Raw genomic sequence first — 23,327 nt, forward strand, 5'->3', positions numbered from 1 at the left:
GCATTCTTGTCCAAATATTTGCTCAAGCTCATGTGTCCTTTTACCAACAAAATTTGGAGAGTTGGTTAATATTAAGTCGGATAATGAGTTAATTAATTAATAATGCAGTAATTTTTAAGTATAAGTATTTGTCCACTGAATAAAAAACACCAAACAGAAGTGAAATAAAATCTTGTGACAACTATAAAATATACAAAAAAATATTATACAGGTTCAAGTATTGCAAATGCAATTGAGTTTGTTTCTGTTCGACCAGCAGACTGAGAAGAACTTCATACAAGTTGAATGATTCATCTCTTTGATATCAGAACATGAGGATGAGATTCCATCAAAAGATCTTCTGAAGGTACAGCTCTGTGGAAACCCAGTCTCCTAGGATAGAGGGAATGGATTGATATCACAGAGCAACTTGCCATTTCTGACTGGCTGTCGGCCATCTTGGTTTGGAGAAAAAAAATTCCACATACAACGGCTTGCCACTTGGTGGCAGTGTATATGATGATGATGTCCACTGTAGTGCCAACTGTAGAGGCTGATGTGCTACTATGCCATCAAAAACCATACGCAAGAAATTACTTTTTTGAATAGGCCTAGCTGTCCATTGTAGTGACCTCTATGCCTGAAAGGGTTAAAGTAAGTATCTTGACATAATGGGAAACAATCAGTGTAAATATTAGTGGCTACTCTTACATATGACCAACTATGACCAGGCTATAGCCTATGTAGAGTGTCGCGAACAGTGTTGCGTTTTCGTCAGCAAGGAGACAACATGACTTTCTCAAGATATCTAGAATTCAAGAAAAAATGTCTATTCTTCAAGACATGGTTTCTCAGTCGAATATTTTTGGCTACATCTCGGAGACGTCTATTTGATGTGTGTGTTTACGTCTGGAAGACGTATTTTTTAGAGTGTTTGCTCATCTGCAATAGGACGTTTCCTGTCAGATGTCAAATAGACGTTTAGAAGATGTCTTTAAGATGTTTATGATTTAGAATGTATGTAAAACTGACATCTTAGAGATGTCTATTAGATGTTTGTAAACAGCAGATGCTTTCCAGATGAAGTGATCTTTAACAGACATCTTGCAGACGTACGTGTGCTATCTAGGGTAGGATAACCAACGCTAGGTTTATAGACAGGTTTAACCTGACTAAAATAACCACTCACCCTCTATTGTCATTTAAATCATTAGCCACTGTTCGCCTACTTGTTACCTGCCAAAAAGCTAAAATCTGTAAAGACTGTTGTCATGAGCACAAAAAAAAAAAAAAAAAAAAAAAAAAATCAAACGCAGTGTCTTTAATACAAATCTGACAAGTTGAACAATTATCCAACTGTTTCAAAATGCGCGTGTGACTAGGGGGAATGTTAATCTGTCCAGGTTTCAAAGTGTAACTCCGATCTGTGTGAATACATGCATGTAACATATCTTACAGCATTGGCTTTGCTCTAATAAAAGGTAGAATTTCTTGGGGCGACATCTGTGCACTAGCAGCATCAACATCCCGCCTAATTAATGATGCCCTCATTCTTTTCTGTCGGCTTATAACTGGGACAAAAGACTTTCTCCAAGTTTGGCCTGCCCCTTTAACAGGAGTGCAGCCCTAGTGGTGATTATCGGACTGTCCGATTCCCTGGAAACTCTGCGGCGCAGCTCTCACTTTAAACCGGGATCATGGCGGCTCCGCTCGGGCGGGACACACTACCTGATCACTGGTCCTACGGAGTGTGCAGGGATGGCAGGGTTTTTTTCATCAAGTAAGCAGCCTGTTAGGGGTTTAATCACAGTCGTTGTATTGTAATGTGGTTCTGGTTAATCCGCACATTTTCCGATGGATCTCGTAACAGGTGTTTCTGTTTTCCAGCGACAAAACTCGCGGCACTACTTGGCTCCATCCCCGCACTGGTGAACCTGTCAACTCGGGACACATGATACGATCAGGTACAGTAATAAACTACGCTTTCTAGTCTAAACTTTGCATGCTTAGTCGGACACAGCAAGTAAGTGTGTTTAAAGTAAGCAGTGGAAACACGTCCTTTGCGTAACTGATGGAGTGCTACTTTCTGTTTCATTAAAAACTTAATGGAGTTTTGTACAAATATTTCTCTCCCCTTAGATTTACCGCGGGGATGGGAAGAGGGCTTCACCGAGGAAGGCGCCAGCTACTTTATAAAGTAAGCGATAGTAAATTTCTGTTTTTGTCCTTGTGAGACCGTGAGGATGCGAGTGCAACTGCAAAGCCCTCCCCAACGAGCGCTCACTCACTCCCGCCTCTTGCAGTGATCAGTGTCCGCTGTCTGCTCGAACCTTCACGAGTCAAGAAAAGACGGATAAGTGAATCCAGTCGGAGGCTTGATTGAATGTTTAGTGCCGAATTGCTCTTGGATAGGCTATAGACTGTGGCAATGAAATCAGACAGCTGATTTCCATCTGTCAGTCTGTTTATCAATTAGGTTGTCCAGTTATCACTGTTTATACAGTGATCACTCTGATTATCATTTATTCATTTATATCAGTCCATCCATCCATCCTCAAGTTTATCTGTCTGTCTATTCATTCATATAGTAAATCAGTCAATCCATCCATTTGTCAACATCCATCTCCACCATGTTCAGTAGTTGAGGAGACTCCTGGGCAGCAGAAGTGAGATGAAGTGGACTGTGGCAGGGAGAGAAGTACAGCTAAGGGAGCTGTCTGGAAAAATTAGCTGCCAAGACAGAGCTTCTCAAACCTGTCCTGGGGACCCTCCATTATTGCACATTTTGGATATCTTCCTTATCAGACACCCAAGTAAAGTCTTGACCTGCGTCTCAATGTGCATACTATTCATCCTGAATAGTATGTGACATTAATATTCAACACTATTTAGGGTGGATAGGGTGAATAGTATGCACATTGGGATGCAGGGTTGCACTCTGTACTAATGAGCTGATGAGTTGAATCAGGTGTGTTAGACGAGGGACACTAATCATTTTCAATGACAGGCGGAACTTACAGAGGATGCAATCGCCTAAAAGTGGTTTTGAAGCATTAAGAGAATTGCTACAGGGGCTGTGGTCTGTGCTGCTTTATAGAACATATCACCTGAATATGACAGGATGTGTGGCTTGGTAATAGCCTGTCAATGACAAAGATTTTTGGTTTTGGTTTTTGACATCTGTCTCATCCATATCTTCAGTTGTAGTTGCTATTGTGAATTGGTAGCATGAATAGTACAGAAATTAAAGCAAATATGTAAGATCTCCTCTCTGCAATTAGATGTCATAAACGTTACAGTTGTTCTCTAGATAATGCTTCCCAAGATAATGCTGCAAAATGCATTAAATACTTCTGTATTAATGAGCCAGCTCATGCTCTGAAAGTGAAAGATGATTTCCCTTGGAACCAGTAGATGCTATTTTCAGTCTTTCATCTAAAATGGAGCATATTGATGTTGGCATTCTATTATTACTTTAATGTGTTTTTTTTTAACCTTAGTATAGTTTTGTAGAATTTCAGATTGAGACATGCTTGTTGTGTGTATCAGCTCTGCATTTTTATATTGGCTAGCTTTACCAGTTATCTTGGATGACATTAAATTACAAGCGACAATGGCAAGGAGATCCGATTGTGTTTGATCTAAGCTATATGATGAAAAAGAGAGTCTTTCATTCTGATTATAGGGCCCTCACTACTGTTTACAGTCATCCATGCAGCCCATTCCCTCTCTCTATGCCCACTTAATGGTGGAAATAAAGGGCATTGCCCAGCAGGACTGGATGGGTTTTCCCATTAAAATTCTCCTCATGTACGACAATATGCAGGACCTTAACCTTCTCCGTTTAGCGGATGTTGTACTCTGTCTGTACGTGTGTACGCGCATGTGCCCATATGCCCGTGGAATGACAGAGATGTATGGCGAGATCACACAGCCAATTCATGGTGGCTTGGCTTTCCAATGTCACTTTACCCATTCGGCTCCACTAATGTGGAAACCGCAACCAGACCACCATCATCATAGCCAAAGTATCTAGTTATTCATAGTAATTCAGCGTCCTTTACTGTAGGACCTGTTCTATGTGACATATAAGAACATTTTTTTTTTGGCTGGCAGATTATTAGTTTGTTTAAACTGCTTGTTTAATTGAATTGAGAAATCAACCCGACAGCTGGCAGTAAACAACCGATGTGATTGCACTTTATGCCGCACATTAACAAACCAATTGGGGCAGCAGAAGCAAATGAAAGGCAATGTGAAGCTACTAGATAAGATTTTCCCCATCACGGATTCATGTCTGAATTGTGTAGAGTCTATCTTTGCTGCCTTCTACACAATTGCCATGCAATGATTTGCTGCAGGATTGCATTGAAAACAATGTTTACTTGTGGCTTGTTTTCAGTGTTAGCTTTGGAGAGTCCTTGAATTCATTCACCAGAGTAAATATAAAGTGCACAATCCTGCAGTGACAGACTGGGCTGTTGATATATTGTGGTAACTCAGTTTCTTTATTGAAATAGTATGTTTGTGATTCGATATGTATTACTCATTAGTTGTTTTATTCAACATAAGTCTCATACGCATCGTACACAGATGCCAAAATGCCAGGCAGTCACTGCATCTGAGAAATCTACCAATGAGAATAATGTAACAGTCACCCAGTTGTCTTGATGTGCCACCAACGTAGCCCATGCAGTCCAGAATGCATTAGTGTCTTGCAGTCTTCTTTGCATCTAAATAGCACCACTTTCCCATAAAGCTGTTTATTTGTTAGTTCAATGCTCCACTGGTGTCTGACCAGAAATGGGCATCTCGACAAAGTGAGGGGGGTGTTTTAAAGGTCAAAGAAAATGATTTTAGAAATGTGTTATTGCTGACAGTTTTATTGTGGGCCATGTGAAGGGACTCATTGTGCTGTGTCTGGGCACAGTCAAATACTGAACAGTGCAGCTCAGAAGCCTTCGTGAGCTGAAATGTCAAGACTGTAAAGTAATGAACTTATTTGTGGGCTAAATGACATTATAGTTCCTGTTTTGATCCTGCTGGACATTGTCTGTGTGTCATTTTGTGTTAACGGGCTAGAAAAGGGAACTGATTGTTATTTCAGGTGAAGAATGCTAGAATAGAAAAGGCTGCATACTTTGTTGCCTATTTCTGCCTTTTTAGGTATGGTGAGTGCTTTCCACTGCTTTAATCTGCTCATTTTGTGGTTTAAATTGCATTGTTTACTGTCTGTGGTTATTTGGCTCACTTATCCCAAAGAATTTATCATACACCATTTGGGTCAAGACTGGCAGTCATAAGTGGTTGAGTGCTTTCCCTCACTTCAAACTTTATGAGGACTTTATTTTTCTTTATCCTCTTGTAGTTTTATAAATCAACATTCATTGCCGTAGACTGCAAATAGTGTACAGTGGAGTGCTGGATGTTGTTAAATATGGAGCAGTAGAGAGAGACAGTGATGCTTAGACTGTCCTTGAGACAAAGCATGCTTGCGTTACATTAGCCACTCTCATAGACCATCATTTCTGCTGATGTGATTATTATTTTTGTATAGTTCATGGGGGGACTGCTCTGTATCCGGCATACTGGATTATTATCCAAATTATATTTGATATACTGCAGAATTGAATTATGCCAAACATTTAATAAGTCCCATAAAATGTATGGCTAATGGATTTACTGTATGTCTGTATCCATCCAGCATTCATCTAATTAATTGATATGAATGGGGAGAAAGACTCTCAGATGGTCCCACTCATTCTGAGACATTGCTGCCGACAGAGGCACATTCTCTGTCACTGTATGCAGAAGACTGAAGGTGGACCTTTCTGTGAAACCGGTGCCTTTTCCAGTTTAAAAGAGTGTTTCTTTAAGTACATTTTAAACAGATTTAAAGGGATAGCATGACTGAATCCAGCGTTACATGATTCTTCATTAATGTAAATGTCTTAAAGTGTCACTTTTGATCTATGTTAAAATGTATTAATTTAGCTTGAGATTGTACAATATTAATGTCTTAAAGGGATAGTTTGCCCAAAAATGAAAATTTGATGTTTATCTGCTTACCCCCAGAGCGGAGGTCGGCAACCCGCGGCTCTAGAGCCGCATGCGGCTCTTTATCGCCCCCCTAGTGGCTCCCTGGAGCTTTTTCAAAAATGTATGAAAATGGAAAAAATATATTTTTTTGTTTTCATATGGTTTCTGTAGGAGGACAAACATGACAAAAACATTCTTAACGTTTTCCAATGCTGTAAAAATGTGTATAATAAATATTAAATTTCAACATTGCTGTCAACGAAGATTTGCGTCATAGCCATCGACGTCACTTTCCCGCCGAAAGCGCGCTCCCTCAGCTGGACTGATTGGCAAAAGAACCTGCTGCATGACTGGATTTAATAGAGGAAACCGCGAAAACGCGAGTAAAAACAAACGAATTACACTAAAGGTTGGACTCGAAAGTGTTTCTTACAACTTGTCAAATAAACCTAATCCATGGATATTGACGTAGCCAGGAGTTGTGTTTCCTGACATTTATATGTGCCTGATTTGACGCCGGGGAAATACATAAAGCAAATCTGCCTGTGAATAACTACAATATAGGTAGGTTTAAATCCGCGTAATCACTTATATCAGTGTTATATATATCGTCATATTGTCCATCCCTAAAACATATAGTTTTATAGTGTAGTTTTTGTCAGTGTTTATTTTAAAACACACAATTATGCAGAATATAAGATGGAAAATATTTAATAGATGATTGGTCAACATAATATATAACAATACAATATATATGGAATGATTTTACCTCAAAATCCAACAATTTGACACAAAATGATAACTGCAAATCCATGTTTCTTTGCTGGAGTCCAGCTGTTTCTGTGAATTGCACCGATCCATTTGCTTCTTTTTTCTGTAGCTTTCAGCAGTTTTTAAATATATACCTCAGGAATACCTCATTATGTATTTGTAGCCTACTTAGTCATTTTGATAGGCTAATATAGCTAATATACACTTACAGCCTGTGTTGCCTTCATATAAGGCTTATATAAGGCTTTTAATTTTTTGCGGCTCCAGACAGATTTGTTTTTTGTTTTTTTTGGTCCAATATGGCTCTTTGAACATTTTGGGTTGCTGACCCCTGCCCCAGAGCATCCAAGATGTAGGTGACTTTGTTTCTTCAGAACACAAATTATGATTTTTAACTCCAACCGTTGCCACCTGTCAGTCGTATAATGCACGTCAATAGGAACTGCATCTATAAGAGTCAAAAAAACATGCACAGACAAATCCAAATTAAACCCTGCGGCTCGTGACGACACATTGATGTCCTAAGATATGAAACGATCGGTTTGTGCGAGAAACCGAACAGTATTTATATAATGTTTTACCTCTAAAACACCGAACGCGCTCTGACAACGGAAGTGATCTCTCACACTCATTAAAGTATAAGTGCGAAAGATCACTTCCGTCATCAGAACGCGTTTTCAGACCTCACCAACCGGATGCGCAAGGCAGTTGGACATAGTGGTGTTTTAAAGGTAAAAAAATGATATAAATACTGTTCGGTTTCTCGCACAAACCCATCGTTTCGTGTCTTAGGACATCAATGTGTCGTCACGAGCCGCAGGATTTAATTTGGATTTGTCTGTGCATGTTTTTTTGACTCTTATAGATGGAGTTCCTATTGACGTGCATTATACGACTGACAGGCGGCAACGGTTGGAGTTAAAAATCATAATTTGCGTTCTACTGAAGAAACAAAGACACCTACATCTTGGATGCGCTGGGGATAAGCAGATAAACATCAAATTTTCATTTTTGGGCGAACTATCCCTTTAAGACATTAATATTGTACAATCTCAAGCTAAATTAATACATTTTAACATAGATCAAAAGTGACACTTTAAGACATTTACATTAATGAAGAATCATGTAATGCTGAATACTGGAGTAATGGATTCAGTCATGCTAAAATTCAGTTTTGCCATCACATGAATAAAAATATAAAAAAAAAGAAAACGGTGCTTTTAAATTGTCATAATAGTTAATAGTTGTAATATTACTCTTTTTTTCTATATATATCAAATCAAAATGAATTTGTACACATAGAATTCCAGATTTTATTTTCATAATATAGTTTTTCATTACAATATGCATATAATATTAGTACATGTATGAGGGACAGTGGTGTAAAGTATTTGAGTAAATGTAATTAGTTACTGCACTTAAGTATCTTTTTTGGCTACCTTGTAGTTTTACTGTGTATCAAAGATATTAACAACTTTTACTCTCTACTTGACTACATTTTTGAACAAGTAAATGTACTTTTTACTCCAATAAATTTGTGATGAGTAATGCAATTACACATTACATTTTGCATGACACCTAACTTTTTCTGCAGCAGTTTATTTCTGCTATAAAGAAGCGATATCGCCATCTACAGGGCATTGAAGGTACTATATCTTATGCCTTTTGCCCTTACTCACCCAAACTTGTCAGCAAGGCTACTTTACATGAATGTGAGTGCATTAGCAGGTGGTTGCTGATCGCAGGTGTTTGATTTAGGAGATGAGGAAATGACTGCAGCCGGTGATGAGGCTGAAACCAGCACATGTCCAGTACAAGTAAGCTTTGACTATTTAATTTTACTTAACATTATTTATTTATTTGTTATATTGAAACCATTTGGAAGGGTATTGGTTTACTTATATCCTTTTTGAGCTCTTAAATGTGCTTAACTGAGACTTGAGTTTGTAGATGTTTAAGAGGCTGTTGTGTTGACCTTGATTTATTGCAATATTGATGTGTTCAGTTTTATTTTGATTTTAGAAAATAAACATGATTTCTCACCTCACAAATCAATTGTTTCTTATTTTCACCGGCATGTCTCTTAGGTGTCGAGGACTAGTGCATTGTTGAGCCTACATTCAGTATGAGTAGAATACTGTTAAAATCAGATACTCTAAGACTATTACTCAAGTCGTATTAGAATCGGCGATTTGTAACTTTTAATGGAGTCATTTTAGCTGTAAGGTATCTGTACTTTTAGTCAAGTATGGTTTTTAGATACTCTACACTTCTGATGAAGGACCCATGGTAGCTGTATCGTAGAATGACCTATATGACTTTATTAGGAGGTTGTGACTCAGGACAAATGATCTCTGAAAGGTCTTCGAAGGTCAGCGCAGCGTGAAGAATGCCTATTGAACTCAGTCGACATCAGAAAGATTTGGCTGAGTCATAAAGAGTCAAGGTGATTCATCTCTGCAGCCTACATTGGTGTCTCAGTCTCAGAGAGTGAATGGCAGGTGGTCTCAGCAGGCCTCCATTCCAGCCTGGATGATCAGACATTTGAGAGATAGCGCCTGTGCGGAGATGTCCTTTCCACTCTACATCTGTCTCGCTTCAGCAGCTTTTCCGAAGGGTCGAGGGTCAGTGTTGTTTATCAGAGTGACTGTCTGTCCTTCCTCTTACCAAGGGCTTATATTGGCAGATTCACACATAAGAGATTTCCCCTATAGTCAGGGTTGCCCTGAATTTAAAAGTTTCTTGTGCCAGTTGGTTAGTCTGTTTACCAGGTAGGTTATTTGGAGTAGAATATGTTCTAGCTGAAGTAATTTGACTTTCACAACCAATGTTTCTCGGAGTGCTTTGTCTACTGTTTTTATTTTTAGAAAGTCATATTTTTGATGCATCAAAAAACAAAATAGTGAGCTAATTGCACTTCTGTCACTTGTTTAAGAATCTGCATCAAATTAAATATGGCGTCTTACCCTGATGTTAAGGTCCATGGTGACTCTGTTTGAAGAAGCCCCCCCCCATACCCCCTTCTTTCACTTCAATGCTCATCCAAACAGCCTGAGCTCAGGCCAAGTCTGCATGTCGCTGCCGTGACAACAGCCGCTGCTTGTGCAGCAGGTTTTTTGGAAATAAGAGAAGTCAACACAATGGCAGGACTGTTGAGTGTGAGCGACCGTAGTAAAATCAAACTCATTTACATGAGCCTCGATGGAGGAAGAAAATATCCTCCTCTTGAGAATATACACTACCATTTAAAACTTTGGGGTCAATAAATGTTTTTTTTTTTTTTAAAGAAAATATTTTTGTTTAATAAGTTGATTAAAAGTGACAGAAATATTTTGTAACATCTTTACTATTTCAAATAAATGCTGTTCTTTTTATCATTCTATTCATCAAAGAATCCTAAAAAGTATTTCTCCACAAAAATATTAAGCAACACAACTGTTTTCAACTTTTATAATAATAGGAAGAAATGTTACTTGACAACCAAATCTGCATATTAAAATGATTTCTGAAGGATCATGTGACACTGAAGACTGAAAATTCAGCTTTGACTAAAATACATTTTAAATTATACTCAATATATAAGTATAGCCTTGGTGAGCAGAAGAGATTTCTTTAAAAACATTTAAAAATGTATGCTGATCCCAAACTTTTGCACAGTAGATAGATATTTGCACTTGAGTGAACGAGCACGTGTGAAACACCCCAGTGGACTGGAAAACATTGGATTGGAAAAATTTGTTTGCCTTGTCAAATGTGGATTTCCTTGTTTTTTCCTCCCCAAAAAGCCATCAGATACTCAGAAAAGTCATTCTGTACTGAATTTGTGCAATTCTATATCTCCCCAAAGGCACTTAGACACAATGGTGTCCTATTTGGACAATATCCTTTTTGTCATTTGGGTTTACATCCCACTAGAGCTGCAGTGGAAGTGTTGTATTTCCATGTGACTGTAGCCCTAAATTGACCGCCTACAGAGAATCAGATTCCCAAACACCAGCTCTCCGGCACTCCCACAGCTCAAACTCTTGGGAAAAAATGTAGAATTTCAGTTTGTGGTATTTTTTCCTCAATTGCCCTTTCTCTTCATATTTCCCTTTCTATCCCACCCCCCATTATTGGTTCAGTCTCCTGCAGTTCTTAGGATGCAATGAGTTAATTAACCGTGATGTGTTTCAGTTGATTGGGAGCAAAACACTTTAAATGTTGATTAAAGAGGATGGATTTCCCTATAGGCTCCATCTCCCAGCAATGTCAGTGGAGCAGCATTTGTGCCAAACCAGCAACCCCCCTCCACGCATCACTGTTCCTGTGTAGATGTGTTTTTAAGTAGTCCCATACCTTTATTTCAGAGGCAAAGCTCACTCATCCTGCAAATGACCTTTTGACATTTTACTTTCTGATGCTGTAGAGTCATGCTACATTACCTGCTGTCACATCGGTTTGAAATATAGTGGAGATACACTCCAGATCAGGCTACTGCTGAGTGTTTTTGAGGTGAACTGTCATGTTTTATATATTAATTACAACCTTTACTGTAGACATATGTGCTCATTTTAACCTAGAGACCTATTTGGATGGCCCAGACCTTCCTGTGTTTCTTCAGAGTTAACAGTTAATAAATTATGCTTGAGATTAGACTTGATACATTGAGGATTGAAAGTTTGAAAAGAGCCTATTATGGGACAGAACACAAAATAACTCCCTGGTATCCTGTTCAAAGGATAGTTCACCCCCCAAAAATAAAATTCCCTCATTATTTGCTCACACACTCATGCCATCCCTAATGTGTTTGAAAAGCAAGTGACGTAAGTGTGTTGTGAAATTCATGCGAGAAGTAACGCGGAAACATGGAGGAACGCCACTTCTCCTTCGAACTTCATGACACACTTATGTCGTGTGTCACAACGGGTGCTTCTCATTTCTTATTTGTGCATTCTCTTTTCCTTTCTTCGCTTACTTTGCTTGCATCACAGCCCCTTAGGATGCGAGGGAAGGATACACCTGTGTATCCTCGCATATGGTTGCGTTTAAGTCCAATTTTTTATGCCCTTCCTTCGCTAACTTCCCTCCATCTCATTCACTCAGAAACCCTTGCATTGTGTTTAAATGGAACACCCTAAAATATGCCGTTTTTGTGTGTGTCCTTTTAAATGCAAATGAGCTACTGCTCCCGGCCCCCTTTCAAGAAGAGGGCGGAGCTTCAAGAGCTCATGCAATAACAAAACGGGACAATCTCATGCACTGAAAATGTCAGAAACTGTTAGTAGCGGTGTTCAGCCTTATATGTTCGAACTGGAGTCGGATAATGATGTCTACAGAGCCAGAGAATGAAAGCTGCATGGAGATAGAACAGGTGTAGTTTAGTTTAATTACGGTTATAACTTATGTCGTCATCTTGCTTTTATCCACTATTAGTACAAGCCTTTTGTAGCGGAACCCGTCCAAATGATGGCCAAAACTTTACTGATGAATTTGATAGTTTACTGTACATCACACAAAAGATGAAGCATCCATTTTCACTCCAGGAAATCACTGTAAGAGCTTAATAAAACACAGTACAAGAAGTGCGCATTAAAGTCTCTCTTCTTTGCATTATCATCAACATACACAGCGTATTACACAGAAACACTCGGAAGCTCAAACGTGCTGTGTAACACATTAAAATGAGCCTCATTGGTTATGCAGCATGTTTGAGCTTCCTGAAGATGTTTGATCATATGCGTCATTCAGGTTCGGTTGAGCTTCTGTGTATGTTTGCTGATCAATGTTTATATGCAAGTAAAAGCCTAAATTCAACGTCTAGATGTGCGCAGCTGAATCAACAGACTAGGTAAACAAGCAAGGACAATAGCAAAAAATGGCAGATGGAGCAATAATAACTGACATGATTCATGATAACATAATATTTTTAGTGATATTTGTAAATTGTCTTTCTAAATGTTTCGTTAGCATGTTGCTAATGTACTGTTAAATGTGGTTAAAGTTACCATCGTTTCTTACTGTATTCACGGAGACAAGAGCCGTCGCTATTTTCATTTTTAAGCACTTTCAGTCTGTATAATTCATAAACACAACTTCATTCTTTATAAATCTCTCCAACAGTGTAGCATTAGCCGTTAGCCACGGAGCACAGCTTCAAACTCATTCAGAATCAATGTAAACATCAAAATAAACACTGTACTTACGCGATTAGACATGCTGCATGATGAACACTTTGTAAAGATCCATTTTGAGGGTTATATTAACTGTTTGAACTTTTTTTTATGTTGTTTAAGGCAAGCGCAAGCTCTTGGGGCGTGGAGCACGAGATTTAAAGGGCCACACACCCTGAATCGGCTCATTTCTAATTATACCCCAAAATAGGCAGTTAAAAAATTAATTTAAAAAAATCTATGCGGTATTTTGAGCTGAAACTTCACAGACACATTCAGGGGACACCTTAGACTTATATTACATCTTTTAAAAAAAGTTCTAGGGCACCTTTAAGTTTGACTTTGTCAGATATGAAAGAATGAATGTGGCAGTGGCACAATAATCATTTCACCTCGATTATCTTGTTTTCATAATTGTTGGAAGCCAAAATCGGAATTGAAAATCATTTATGATTATTCGCACAACCCTATTCTTGCATCAACATTGCTGATTTCCTGATATTACCCAACCTAACATTACCAATTGACAAGTTTACCATCATGTCCCATCTACAGAATAAGTGTCTTTGTAAACGTGGACAGTCATTTCTGAACCAGTTGTTTTTGCAGAAATCCAAGGATATCTGAAAGAGTGGTTATTTAAATTTCAATAGATGTTTTTATTTTAAAGTCGGCATGAAACTGAAATTGCGATCATATTTTCTTCCTAATTGTAATCTGAGTGAAACAGCTTCTCGAATGAGAAAAGATGTGTGATGGGATATGAGTTCGCGTATGATTGGATTGTTGGATGATAATTGTTTGCTAATTGCTGCTATCTCATGTGAGTGACAGGTTGCTGGAGGGGACGGATTATTGTCCCGCTCTCGCCTCAGTGCACACACCATCAGAGAAGAGATGATGAGAGGGGGAGGGGAAGTTAATGTTTTTTTATTGAAGATTATGAGGGTACATGAATTTTTTTTGTAAAAAATAATGATGTGCGTGGATTAATGGTTTAAAAAAAAAAAACACTGCAATAATATAAAAAAAAAAATAACCGTTGTCAATTTTGATTTCATGGTGACTTGTTTGTTTTGGGTTCTGAAATTTCCTTTCCTCTTCTGTGATAAAAGTTCATAGTACTATGAAAACACATTTTGGATTTTAATTGGTCCCTCATCTCAAAAAAGGATTAAAAAAATAATGAACTGGATTAAAAAATAATGCCAGTGTTTTAAGAAAGCAGATACTAATCACGACTGATGGAGTTGTTCAAACTAAACTACAGCATATTATTCATCAGTTTATTATCAGTCAGATTCAAATGCTTATTAATTTGTGTGTGATTATTATGGCTGGACATTGTCAGACTTTTTGTTTTGGCCTCGTCAGGAATACTATGAATGTGTGTGTGACCTTTACTTGACATCCGCTCCACTGAAATTTTGTTTCCTTTGTGTAATCCCCAAGTGCGATTGGCTCAATTTTGTAGTCAGCCTCAGTGCCGAGCAGTGGTTGTGCTTTGTCACAGTACGTCAGACAAAATATTGCAGTGCAAGTAAAATATTGCAAATATTATAGGTGCAGTGGCTCTTTCTGGCTCTTTCTCTCTCAGTCAGCTGTTTCATACCGTAATGTTTACATAGGATGGATGCTTACTCAGTAGCAGATGTTCACTTCAGTTAGATTGATTTGAAATCTGAGGTCTCTTGACTTGTGCACTAGTTTGGTTTGATCTCTCAGATGTTTCTCAGCATACGCATGAGGCATTATGAGACAGCATGTTTGTGCCAGTATTACCTCTCTCTCTTTCTCTCTCCCCCTTACCCTCTTTCTCTGAAGAGAATAGGGGATAAAGTGATTATGCTGCGTTTTTCAGTGAGGCAGGAGCCTTTCGCTGTGACGGGACTGCTTAATGTTTTCCTGTTGCGGTGGGGGCTGTGCGCAGTGGAACCGCAGTGGACCGAACTGCTCGCGGGGAAAAAAGAGAAATGCTCCTTTTGAACTACCTGCAGCATTAATCATTTATCTTGTGGAAATCGTGTTATTTGTATCTCACCAGCAGCAGCAGGGGGGTCTGCTTATGAATCCAGGCATGACTGATCATTTTGAGCATTCCAGGGTTGGGCCAAATGTAAGAATTGGCTCCCTTTCAATTCATGAGCACGAATTAGAATTGAATTGGCCATGTCCCACAGGATGTTGAATCTGAATTTGAATTAGATTGACTGAAAGATAAATATAATATCATTGCACATGTTTTGTGACAACATATGTATATATATTTTTGTTATTATTTAATTATATGCATCATTAATTTTGTCTGACTATGCCTATTAATTTCCTGATATGTAGATTACTTTCACACAATATAGCACAGTATGTTCGACACGCTGTGTCACTGTGTTAACTATATAAAAATACATATGGACATCAAATTTGGATTCGTGAGAACTTCACTTCATCAGAGAAATGGATTGTTCTTCCACAATTGTCCCTAAAATTAAATGTATTAATTTTTTTTTTTTTATGTTAATGTATTTTTAAAAGGATTATTTCAAAAGAAAAAGGGGTCGGTAAGATTTTTCTAAAGTTTTTTTTTTTTTTTTTTTTTTAAAGAAGTCTCTTATAATCACCAAGGTTGCATTTATTTGATCAAATACAATAAAAACAGAAATATTGTTCTGAAATATTATTGCAATTTAAAACAACAGTTTTTTATATTTAATATATTTTAATATTTTTCCACCAGCCGTTACTCCAGTCTTCAGTGTCACATGATCCTTCAGAAATCAATATGCTAATTTGGTGCACAAGAAATATTTCTTATCAATTTTCTTAATGTTTGTGGAAGATGTGATACATTTTTATAGCCTGGTAATACCAGACTCTGCTACTTCACTTTGCTTTACTTTACTTTACTTTGAGTCTGGAATGGCATAATAGAGAAGTGTTTTCTCTCTCGCTAGGGGACGCTTGTCTGAAGTTTAAAATCATTGGTTATCCGTAAGCCAATCAGATACGTTTAGTTATGACGTATGTTATCCGCCTGTACAGCCGCATCGAAGCACAGACATCATGCATCGAACTCAAATCTATGATTGAACTTCCACTGTAAACCTGTTGTAAACACATGATGATGTGAGCGAAATACCGGAGTGAACATGGCTGTAAACGACTTTTGCAGATTATGCGAAGTTAATGCATCCCGAAGTTTATATCCCGTGTCTCGTTTCCCATTTCCGCGGTCGTTTCGGTTTTCGATTTCTCTAACCTACAATGTAAAACTCGGCGCTTAGCATCTACGTCACGGCTCTCAGCCCGCCCTCTGTTCGTTGATTGGCCCGGCTGTTTCCAGACCGGTGGCAAACACAAAGCTCTGACGCTGTATCAGACTGAGTACAGAAGCGAAATGAAATTGAGCGGAAGTAGGAAGTCTGACGTAGTCAGGCTAACATTTTTATGGATTCTTTGATGAATAGAAAGTTCAAAAGAACAACATTTATTTAAAATAGATTTTTTTGTGACATTATAAATGTGTTGACTGACTGCCACTTTATTTTAATTTAATACATCCTGGCTGAATAAAAGTATTATGTTTTAAAAAAAAATCTTACTGATCTCAAAACCTTTGAACAGTAGTGAATTCATAAAATGATTAGATTTAATATATAAATCAATATGTATGTATATAAATAAATATATATATATATACAGTACAGTCCAAAAGTTTGGAACCACTAAGATTTTTAATGTTTTTAAAAGAAGTTTCATCTGCTCACCAAGGCTACATTTATTTAATTAAAAATACAGTAAAAAACAGTAATATTGTGAAATATTATTACAATTTAAAATAACTGTTTTCTATTTGAATATATTTCACAAAGTAATTTATTCCTGTGATGGCAAAGCTGAATTTTCAGCATCATTACTCCAGTCTTCAGTGTCACATGATCCTTCAGAAATCATTCTAATATGCTGATCTGCTGCTCAAGAAACATTTAATGTGTACAAATGTACAAAATATTTGTGTAAAATATTTTTTTTCAGGATTATTTGATGAATAGAAAGTTCAAAAGAACAGTGTTTATCTGAAATCTAATCTTTTGTAACATTATAAATGTCTTTACTGCCACTTTTGATTGATTTAATGCATCCTTGCTGAATAAAAGTATTCATTTCTTTAAATTCTTTTCAAAAAAATAAAAATAAAAATTCTTACTGACCCCAAACTTTTGAACGGTAGTGTATAATGCTACAGAAGCTTTGTATTTCAGATAAATGCTGTTCTTTTGAACTTTCTATTCATCAAGGAATCCTGAAAAAAAAAAAGTACACAACTGTTTTCAACATTGAAAATAATCATAAATGTTTATTGAGGAGCAAATCAGCATATTAGAAAGATTTCTGCAGGATCATGTGACACTGAAGACTGGAGTAACGATGCTGAATATTTTCAGCTTTGCATCACAGGAATAAATTACTTTGTCAAATATATTTAAATAGTACACAGTTATTTTAAATTGTAATAATATTTCACAATATTACTGTTTTTTACTGTATTTTTAATTAAATAAATGTAGCCTTGGTGAGCAGACGAAACTTCTTTTAAAAACATTAAAAATCTTAGTGGTTCCAAACTTTTGGACTGTACTGTATATATATATATATATATATATATATATATATATATATATATATATATATATATATATATATATATATATATATATATATATATATATATATATATATATATATATATATATATATATATACAATTAATGGCCCATAGTAGACTTTTTCCCCAGAAGGTTTCCCGAATACTCCCTCCATTTTCCATTAGTTGGACAAACTATATTGCTTTGTTGGGATGATCACAGAATGTATTGATGGTGTCACATTGTTTACACTGTTTGCACATCCTGTGCTACTTAAATTCAATTCAGATTCTGAAATCAAAATGAATGACACGCAACCCGGGAGTACTCGCTGTGAGTCCAGTTTAAATAACTTGCCAGAGGGCAGCTCTCAGCCATATTCTGATCTAATCTGGAGCGTAGGAGACCAGTCGTGCTGATTTGCTGCTTACAACTGTTGTATTGTATTCTCAAGCCATCCATATTGTCCAGATACCATATGTTACTTCCTTTCAGAAAGAAGTAGGCACCAGACACAAAGTGCCATGGTACAGTCACATCTTCCATGACAGATGAAAGCCATGGCAGGCTAAAAACACATTGTTTGTGCTGGTCAAAACAAATGGCACTTGGTGTAATAACAGAGCATTGACAAGGGGAAAGGACAGAGGAGAAACAATGAGGGAATTGAGAGAGGGGACAGTGGCTGCTTATGTTTTGCAGTATGTCACCAGGGCCATTCAGTCAGACGCAGTTTGACTTGTCGTATTTAACCCTCCAGCCCGCGCTTAATTCAGAAACGTGGTTGAGATGTAACTATGCGTGTCGCACTACATGAGAAAGTTTGTAGACCGAAGAGACAGCAGACATAGGGGCCGTAGAGATGCTAGAGCCACCTCCAACATGGGTACCTGCTGCAGCTGCCTGCCGTTGGGCCGTGTGACCAAGCAGGATGTTGGTCGTGAGGAGACAGAGGTTGAATTGGAGACTATCAGAGAGGAAGAGGATGAAGCTACATCAATGGAGGAAAGGTAATGAGAATATTATATAGGTTAATAAGGTAGTTTTAATATTTAGGAGCAAAGTAAACAGGCTCTGCTGTGGTTGTAGGATCAGAATTAATCAATTCTGTTGGTTCTCTAAGTTTAAAGGGGTAAAACAGACAGATGGCAAAGTCTCAGATGAATTCTTTTTTTTTTAAACAATAACAACACTGTCGGCGCCAATAGCCTTGTGGGCAGCGCACCGACCTATAATGCCATTGTGCTTCGGGCGACCCGAGTTCGTGTCCCGGCTCTCGGACCTTTCCCGATCCCGTCCCCCTCTCTACCACTTTGCTTCTTGTCTGCTTACTGTCCTATCTTTTAAAATCTTAAGAAAAAAACACACAATAACAACACTGACGTGGACCTAAAAAGCTTCTCTAACTAAACACAGATGTCAGGTCTCTTGCAGAATGTTTGTTAGAAGAGAGCTAGCAAATGGATAAGACTGCAGAACTGCAGTTTTCTCTCGCCTTCACTTTAAACATAAAAGGAGCTGCTAAGATGACTTGAGCTTGTAAACAATGTCTTTTTTTCCTCTGCTCCAGACGTTTCAGTCTTTGGGGTTTAAATTGAGGAATTATGCTATTCAGACCATGAAGCTGGCCTCCTTTTTTGAAGGAAAAGGAAATTCCAATGGCTAATACTTGAGATTTTGCTATCGAACTATGATCTTCACAGTCTTACGGGTGCGTGTTTGAAGAAAAGCCTCAAATACTTAGTTAATTCTGAACAGCAGGGTTGTGCAGATTATGCTTTTGTTTTAAACATGTTTTTTTACATGTTTAAACAAAGTTTCCAAATTAGATGTGAGTCTGAAGACTTTGCTACCTTAAATAGTCTGGGCTTATGTAGATCTCTGAATAATAAAAAAAAAAAAATCAATACGCTCTCTCTAAAATGGTGTGGAGGACCATTTGTCTTTTTTAAAGCTATTGATGACTACTGACTCCTCAAAGAAAACATTACATTGGACCATATGTGTTATTAGTCTAAATCATAGACACTCTCAGGAGGATGTATACAGAGTAGGCAGGTGAATGTGGTATTGGCTTCTTAGGAAGGTCATCCATCCAGAACAAACATTCATTTCCTGTAGCAGGAAGTCACGCTACCTGGGATTTTCCAAGTAACATTTGAGAGAGCGATCTTCCTGCAAGTTGTTGTTAGGGCAGGACTTTACTGTTTTGTAGTGCTGTGTCCTGTGTTGGAGTGATTTAAAGACATGATTTAAAGAGTTCTTGCTGGCAGTGTGGTGTAGGAACAACAACCTTTTCCTCAAAGCATCTAGTAATTGATTCTAGGAAGCCGGGTGGAGAAACATGAACCAATCAGTATTAGCAGAACAGTTATGCTGAGTCAACAATACTTCTTCTCTAAACAAGAACATGCACACCTCAAAATGCTGAGGAAGGTTAGATGGCTTCTCAAATAATCTCCTACTTTGTCTGAGTGAAAACATTCTTGCCTAGTTTTGTATGGCAGTGTTTCTGCCCTTGACCGCAAGGCTCCACAGCAAGTTGTCCAAATGTTAAAAAACGGACAACCACACTGAGAGGACTGCATTTTTGTCTTGATGCCTAATTCCATTTGCCTACTGGAATGTTGATAGTTTATAGTATAAGTTGCGCCCTTTAATATAGTGTTCATTTTGTAAGCTATTTAATTTAGTCTTAGTCCTGTGTCAATTGTACTTTTTAGTTTTTATCATATTTAGTCAATATGGGTGGGAATCTTTTGGTACCTCATGATTCGATTCAAAACGATTCTTGAGGTCATGATTCGATTAAAAATCTATCTCAAAATTGAATCAAATTTTGATTCGATATATGCATAGATTTGATTCTAGTTTACTATGTTGTGTTACTTTTCCTATTTGACTGCGGTAGACAGTTTAATACTCTTGAAGAAAAAATCCCACTGAATTAAATGTGAAACTTGACATTTATTTTGTTTTTCTTCCTATTTTATTCAACCCAATATTATAAAATAAATGCTATTTAAGCTGACTGCAATCTTTGCATACATGACCAGCAGTCTTCTGTAATAAAGCAAGGCAGTCAATTTTTGTTTTATTTTTGATATTGAAAATAGGAACAAAGAAGCAAATTTTTTTACTAACATTAAAGGTGCCATCGAACGTTTTTTTACAAGATGTAATATAAGTCTAAGGTGTCCCCTGAATGTGTCTGTGAAGTTTCAGCTCAAAATACCCCATAGATTTTTTTTTTTAATTCATTTTTTTAACTGCCTATTTTGGGGCATAATTAGAAATGAGCAGATTCATGTTGCGGCCCCTTTAAATGCTCACGCTCCCCACCCACGGAGCTCGCGCTTGCCTTAAACAGTGCATAAACAAAGTTTACACAGCTAATATAACCCTCTAAATGGATCTTTACAAAGTGTTCATCATGCATGCTGCATGCATGCGTCGGATTATGTGAGTATAGTATTTATTTGGATGTTTACATTTGATTCTGAATGAATTTGAGGCTGTGGTCCGTGGCTAACGGCTAATGCTACACTGTTGGAGAGATTTATAAAGAATGAAGTTGTGTTTATGAATTATACAGACTGCAAGTGTTTAATAATGAAAATAGCGACGGCTCTTGTCTCTGTGAATACAATAAGAAACAATGGTAACTTTAACCACATTTAACAGTACATTAGCAACATGCTAACGAAACATTTAGAAAGACAATTTACAAATATCACTAAAAATATCATGTTATCATGGATCATGTCAGTTATTATTGGTCCATCTGCCATTTTTCGCCATTGTCCTTGCTTGCTTACCTAGTCTGATGATTCAGCTATGCACATCCAGACGTCCTGCCCTTGTCTAATGCCTTTCATAATGTTGGGAACATGGGCTGGCATATGCAAATATTGGGGGCGTACACCCCGACTGTTACGTAACAGTCGGTGTTATGTTGAGATTCGCCTGTTCTTCGGAGGTCTTTTAAACAAATGAGATTTATATAAGAAGGAGGAAACAATGGAGTCTGAGACTCACTGTATGTCTTTTCCATGTACTGAACTCTTGTTATTTAACTATGCCAAGATAAATTCAATTTTTAATTCTAGGGTACCTTTAATGAAACAGACAGCAACAGTTTATTAGGCTGCTGTCCATTTAAGAATAAATGCATGACAGGTATGACATCACTTTGTAGGGCAAAATGCAGAAACGAGTTAGCATTTTAGCACTTCCGGTTTCATTGTCCCAAAGTCAATGGGTTTTTTGAATGGAATTTTGGATAAATGGTTGAAATAAGCTCGGTGGTTAACACAGGCTCAAGACACTTTCATGTTTTATTCTATGACATAAAATACATCAGTATTACCCCACTCGTGATGTCGTTAAGATGTTATGTGTCTTGAAAAAGGCAGTTGCTAACATGTGGCTAAATGGGGCTATAGAGACTATCGGGGACATTAAACATTGTTACGCCGAACAGGTAAACTTTTACAGCCTCGTAATTCTTATAATTGTGCTTTTACTAACAATTCTAACTAAAACTTTCTGGGAAAATGTTTATAGATAGTAACTGATAGAGATGTTGGAAACTTAGTGATGGTGACGTTGAAGTCGTGGGATCATGGCGTAGTTCGTTTATAGCCTACCTTTAGCTTTTTACTTCTGGCGACTGCATTTAGGGCACAAATTTCATACAGGTTGTGATCATCTACGAAAATGATCTTGATGGACAAAACTTGTAAGTAGCATAAACTAATCACAGAGCTTGTTTTTTTGCAATAATCCAAAAGCCTATGGAAAAATCCTATTGGGTTTTTGTTGAGGGAACTAGTGTGATGCAAACTACCGGTTGGCCTTCGACGTGATGTCATACATGCACCACTCTGTACTGTTACACATCAGATTTTCTCCTAACTGTTTATGTTCGCGTAACTGTGTTTAAGTGAATACTCCGCACAATGTGCATTTTGACATAATTGTGTGTGTATTTGACCACGCAAGTGCAATGAGCTGTGAAATCTGAGAGGCAGCATCTGTGCTCGTGCTTCGGCTGTGTGCGTCCATGTGAGGACCACATTGAATAATTTTAAGTTTATTATAAGTAGTTAAAGAATAAAGAATAGTTTTTTTTTGTTTTTAAACAAAATTTTTAAATCAATTTTCGTCGAAGTTTGTGAATCGGTCCATGTTTGGATTTATTACAATTCATCAATGAGAAGTTTTGATTGCAGATTTACACAGACTCGCTGAATGACATATTAATTTGAGCAGAATATCTCAATGGAGATCGCTAAACTCCAGCTTACATGTTTGTCTGTGCTTCCAATCATCCTTGCTTCTTCTGCAGAGAGAGCATGTGTGCATGGTTGCCAGATTGCAAAGATTAAGTAAAACACCGGCCCAAAAATGTATCCTTTTAAGAGAAAATCTCTGACTGGAGGATTTAAAATCTTGACATCTGGCAACTGCAAAGATGAAAGCTCGTAGTGGCTTGTTAAAAACAGTCTGCAATATTTTGTCTCCTCTTTTTTTTTGACAAAAACAAAGAGATTTTTATTTTTTAACTACGTTTTAGTCTTGTCTTTTTTTCGTCAACGATATTCCATGTTGATACAGTCACAGATATCGTTGAATGACATTGGTGTCATCTCGTCATCGTTCTCGTCTTAGTCATGGAAAAAAAGTAATTGACGAACATTTTTCATCATAGATTGTTAATTAAATTAACACTGTCAATACA

At 37.4% G+C, this 23,327-nt stretch overlaps 1 protein-coding gene across 15 annotated transcripts in view; it reads left to right on the top strand.

Annotated features, from left to right (window-relative positions):
* The first annotated feature begins 1,420 nt into the window (after nt 1–1,420).
* The window catches only part of plekha7b (pleckstrin homology domain containing, family A member 7b), a 138,109-nt gene continuing 116,202 nt past the window's right edge, over nt 1,421–23,327 (top strand). For 2 of the 15 annotated variants that reach the window (XM_048184128.1, XM_048184144.1), the window contains exons 1-3: nt 1,435–1,759; nt 1,867–1,943; nt 2,119–2,176. In XM_048184128.1, coding sequence (XP_048040085.1) covers nt 1,677–1,759; nt 1,867–1,943; nt 2,119–2,176 — 218 coding nt within the window. In that variant the 5' untranslated portion in view covers nt 1,435–1,676. Of the gene's footprint in view, nt 1,760–1,866; nt 1,944–2,118; nt 2,177–8,555; nt 8,607–18,319; nt 18,595–23,327 lie in introns of those variants that run through there. The other 13 variants (XM_048184135.1, XM_048184138.1, XM_048184137.1 and 10 more) reach the window with 11 other exon arrangements.

The sequence above is a fragment of the Megalobrama amblycephala genome, linkage group LG3, assembly GCF_018812025.1.
Source record: "Megalobrama amblycephala isolate DHTTF-2021 linkage group LG3, ASM1881202v1, whole genome shotgun sequence".
Classification (NCBI taxonomy): domain Eukaryota; kingdom Metazoa; phylum Chordata; class Actinopteri; order Cypriniformes; family Xenocyprididae; genus Megalobrama; species Megalobrama amblycephala.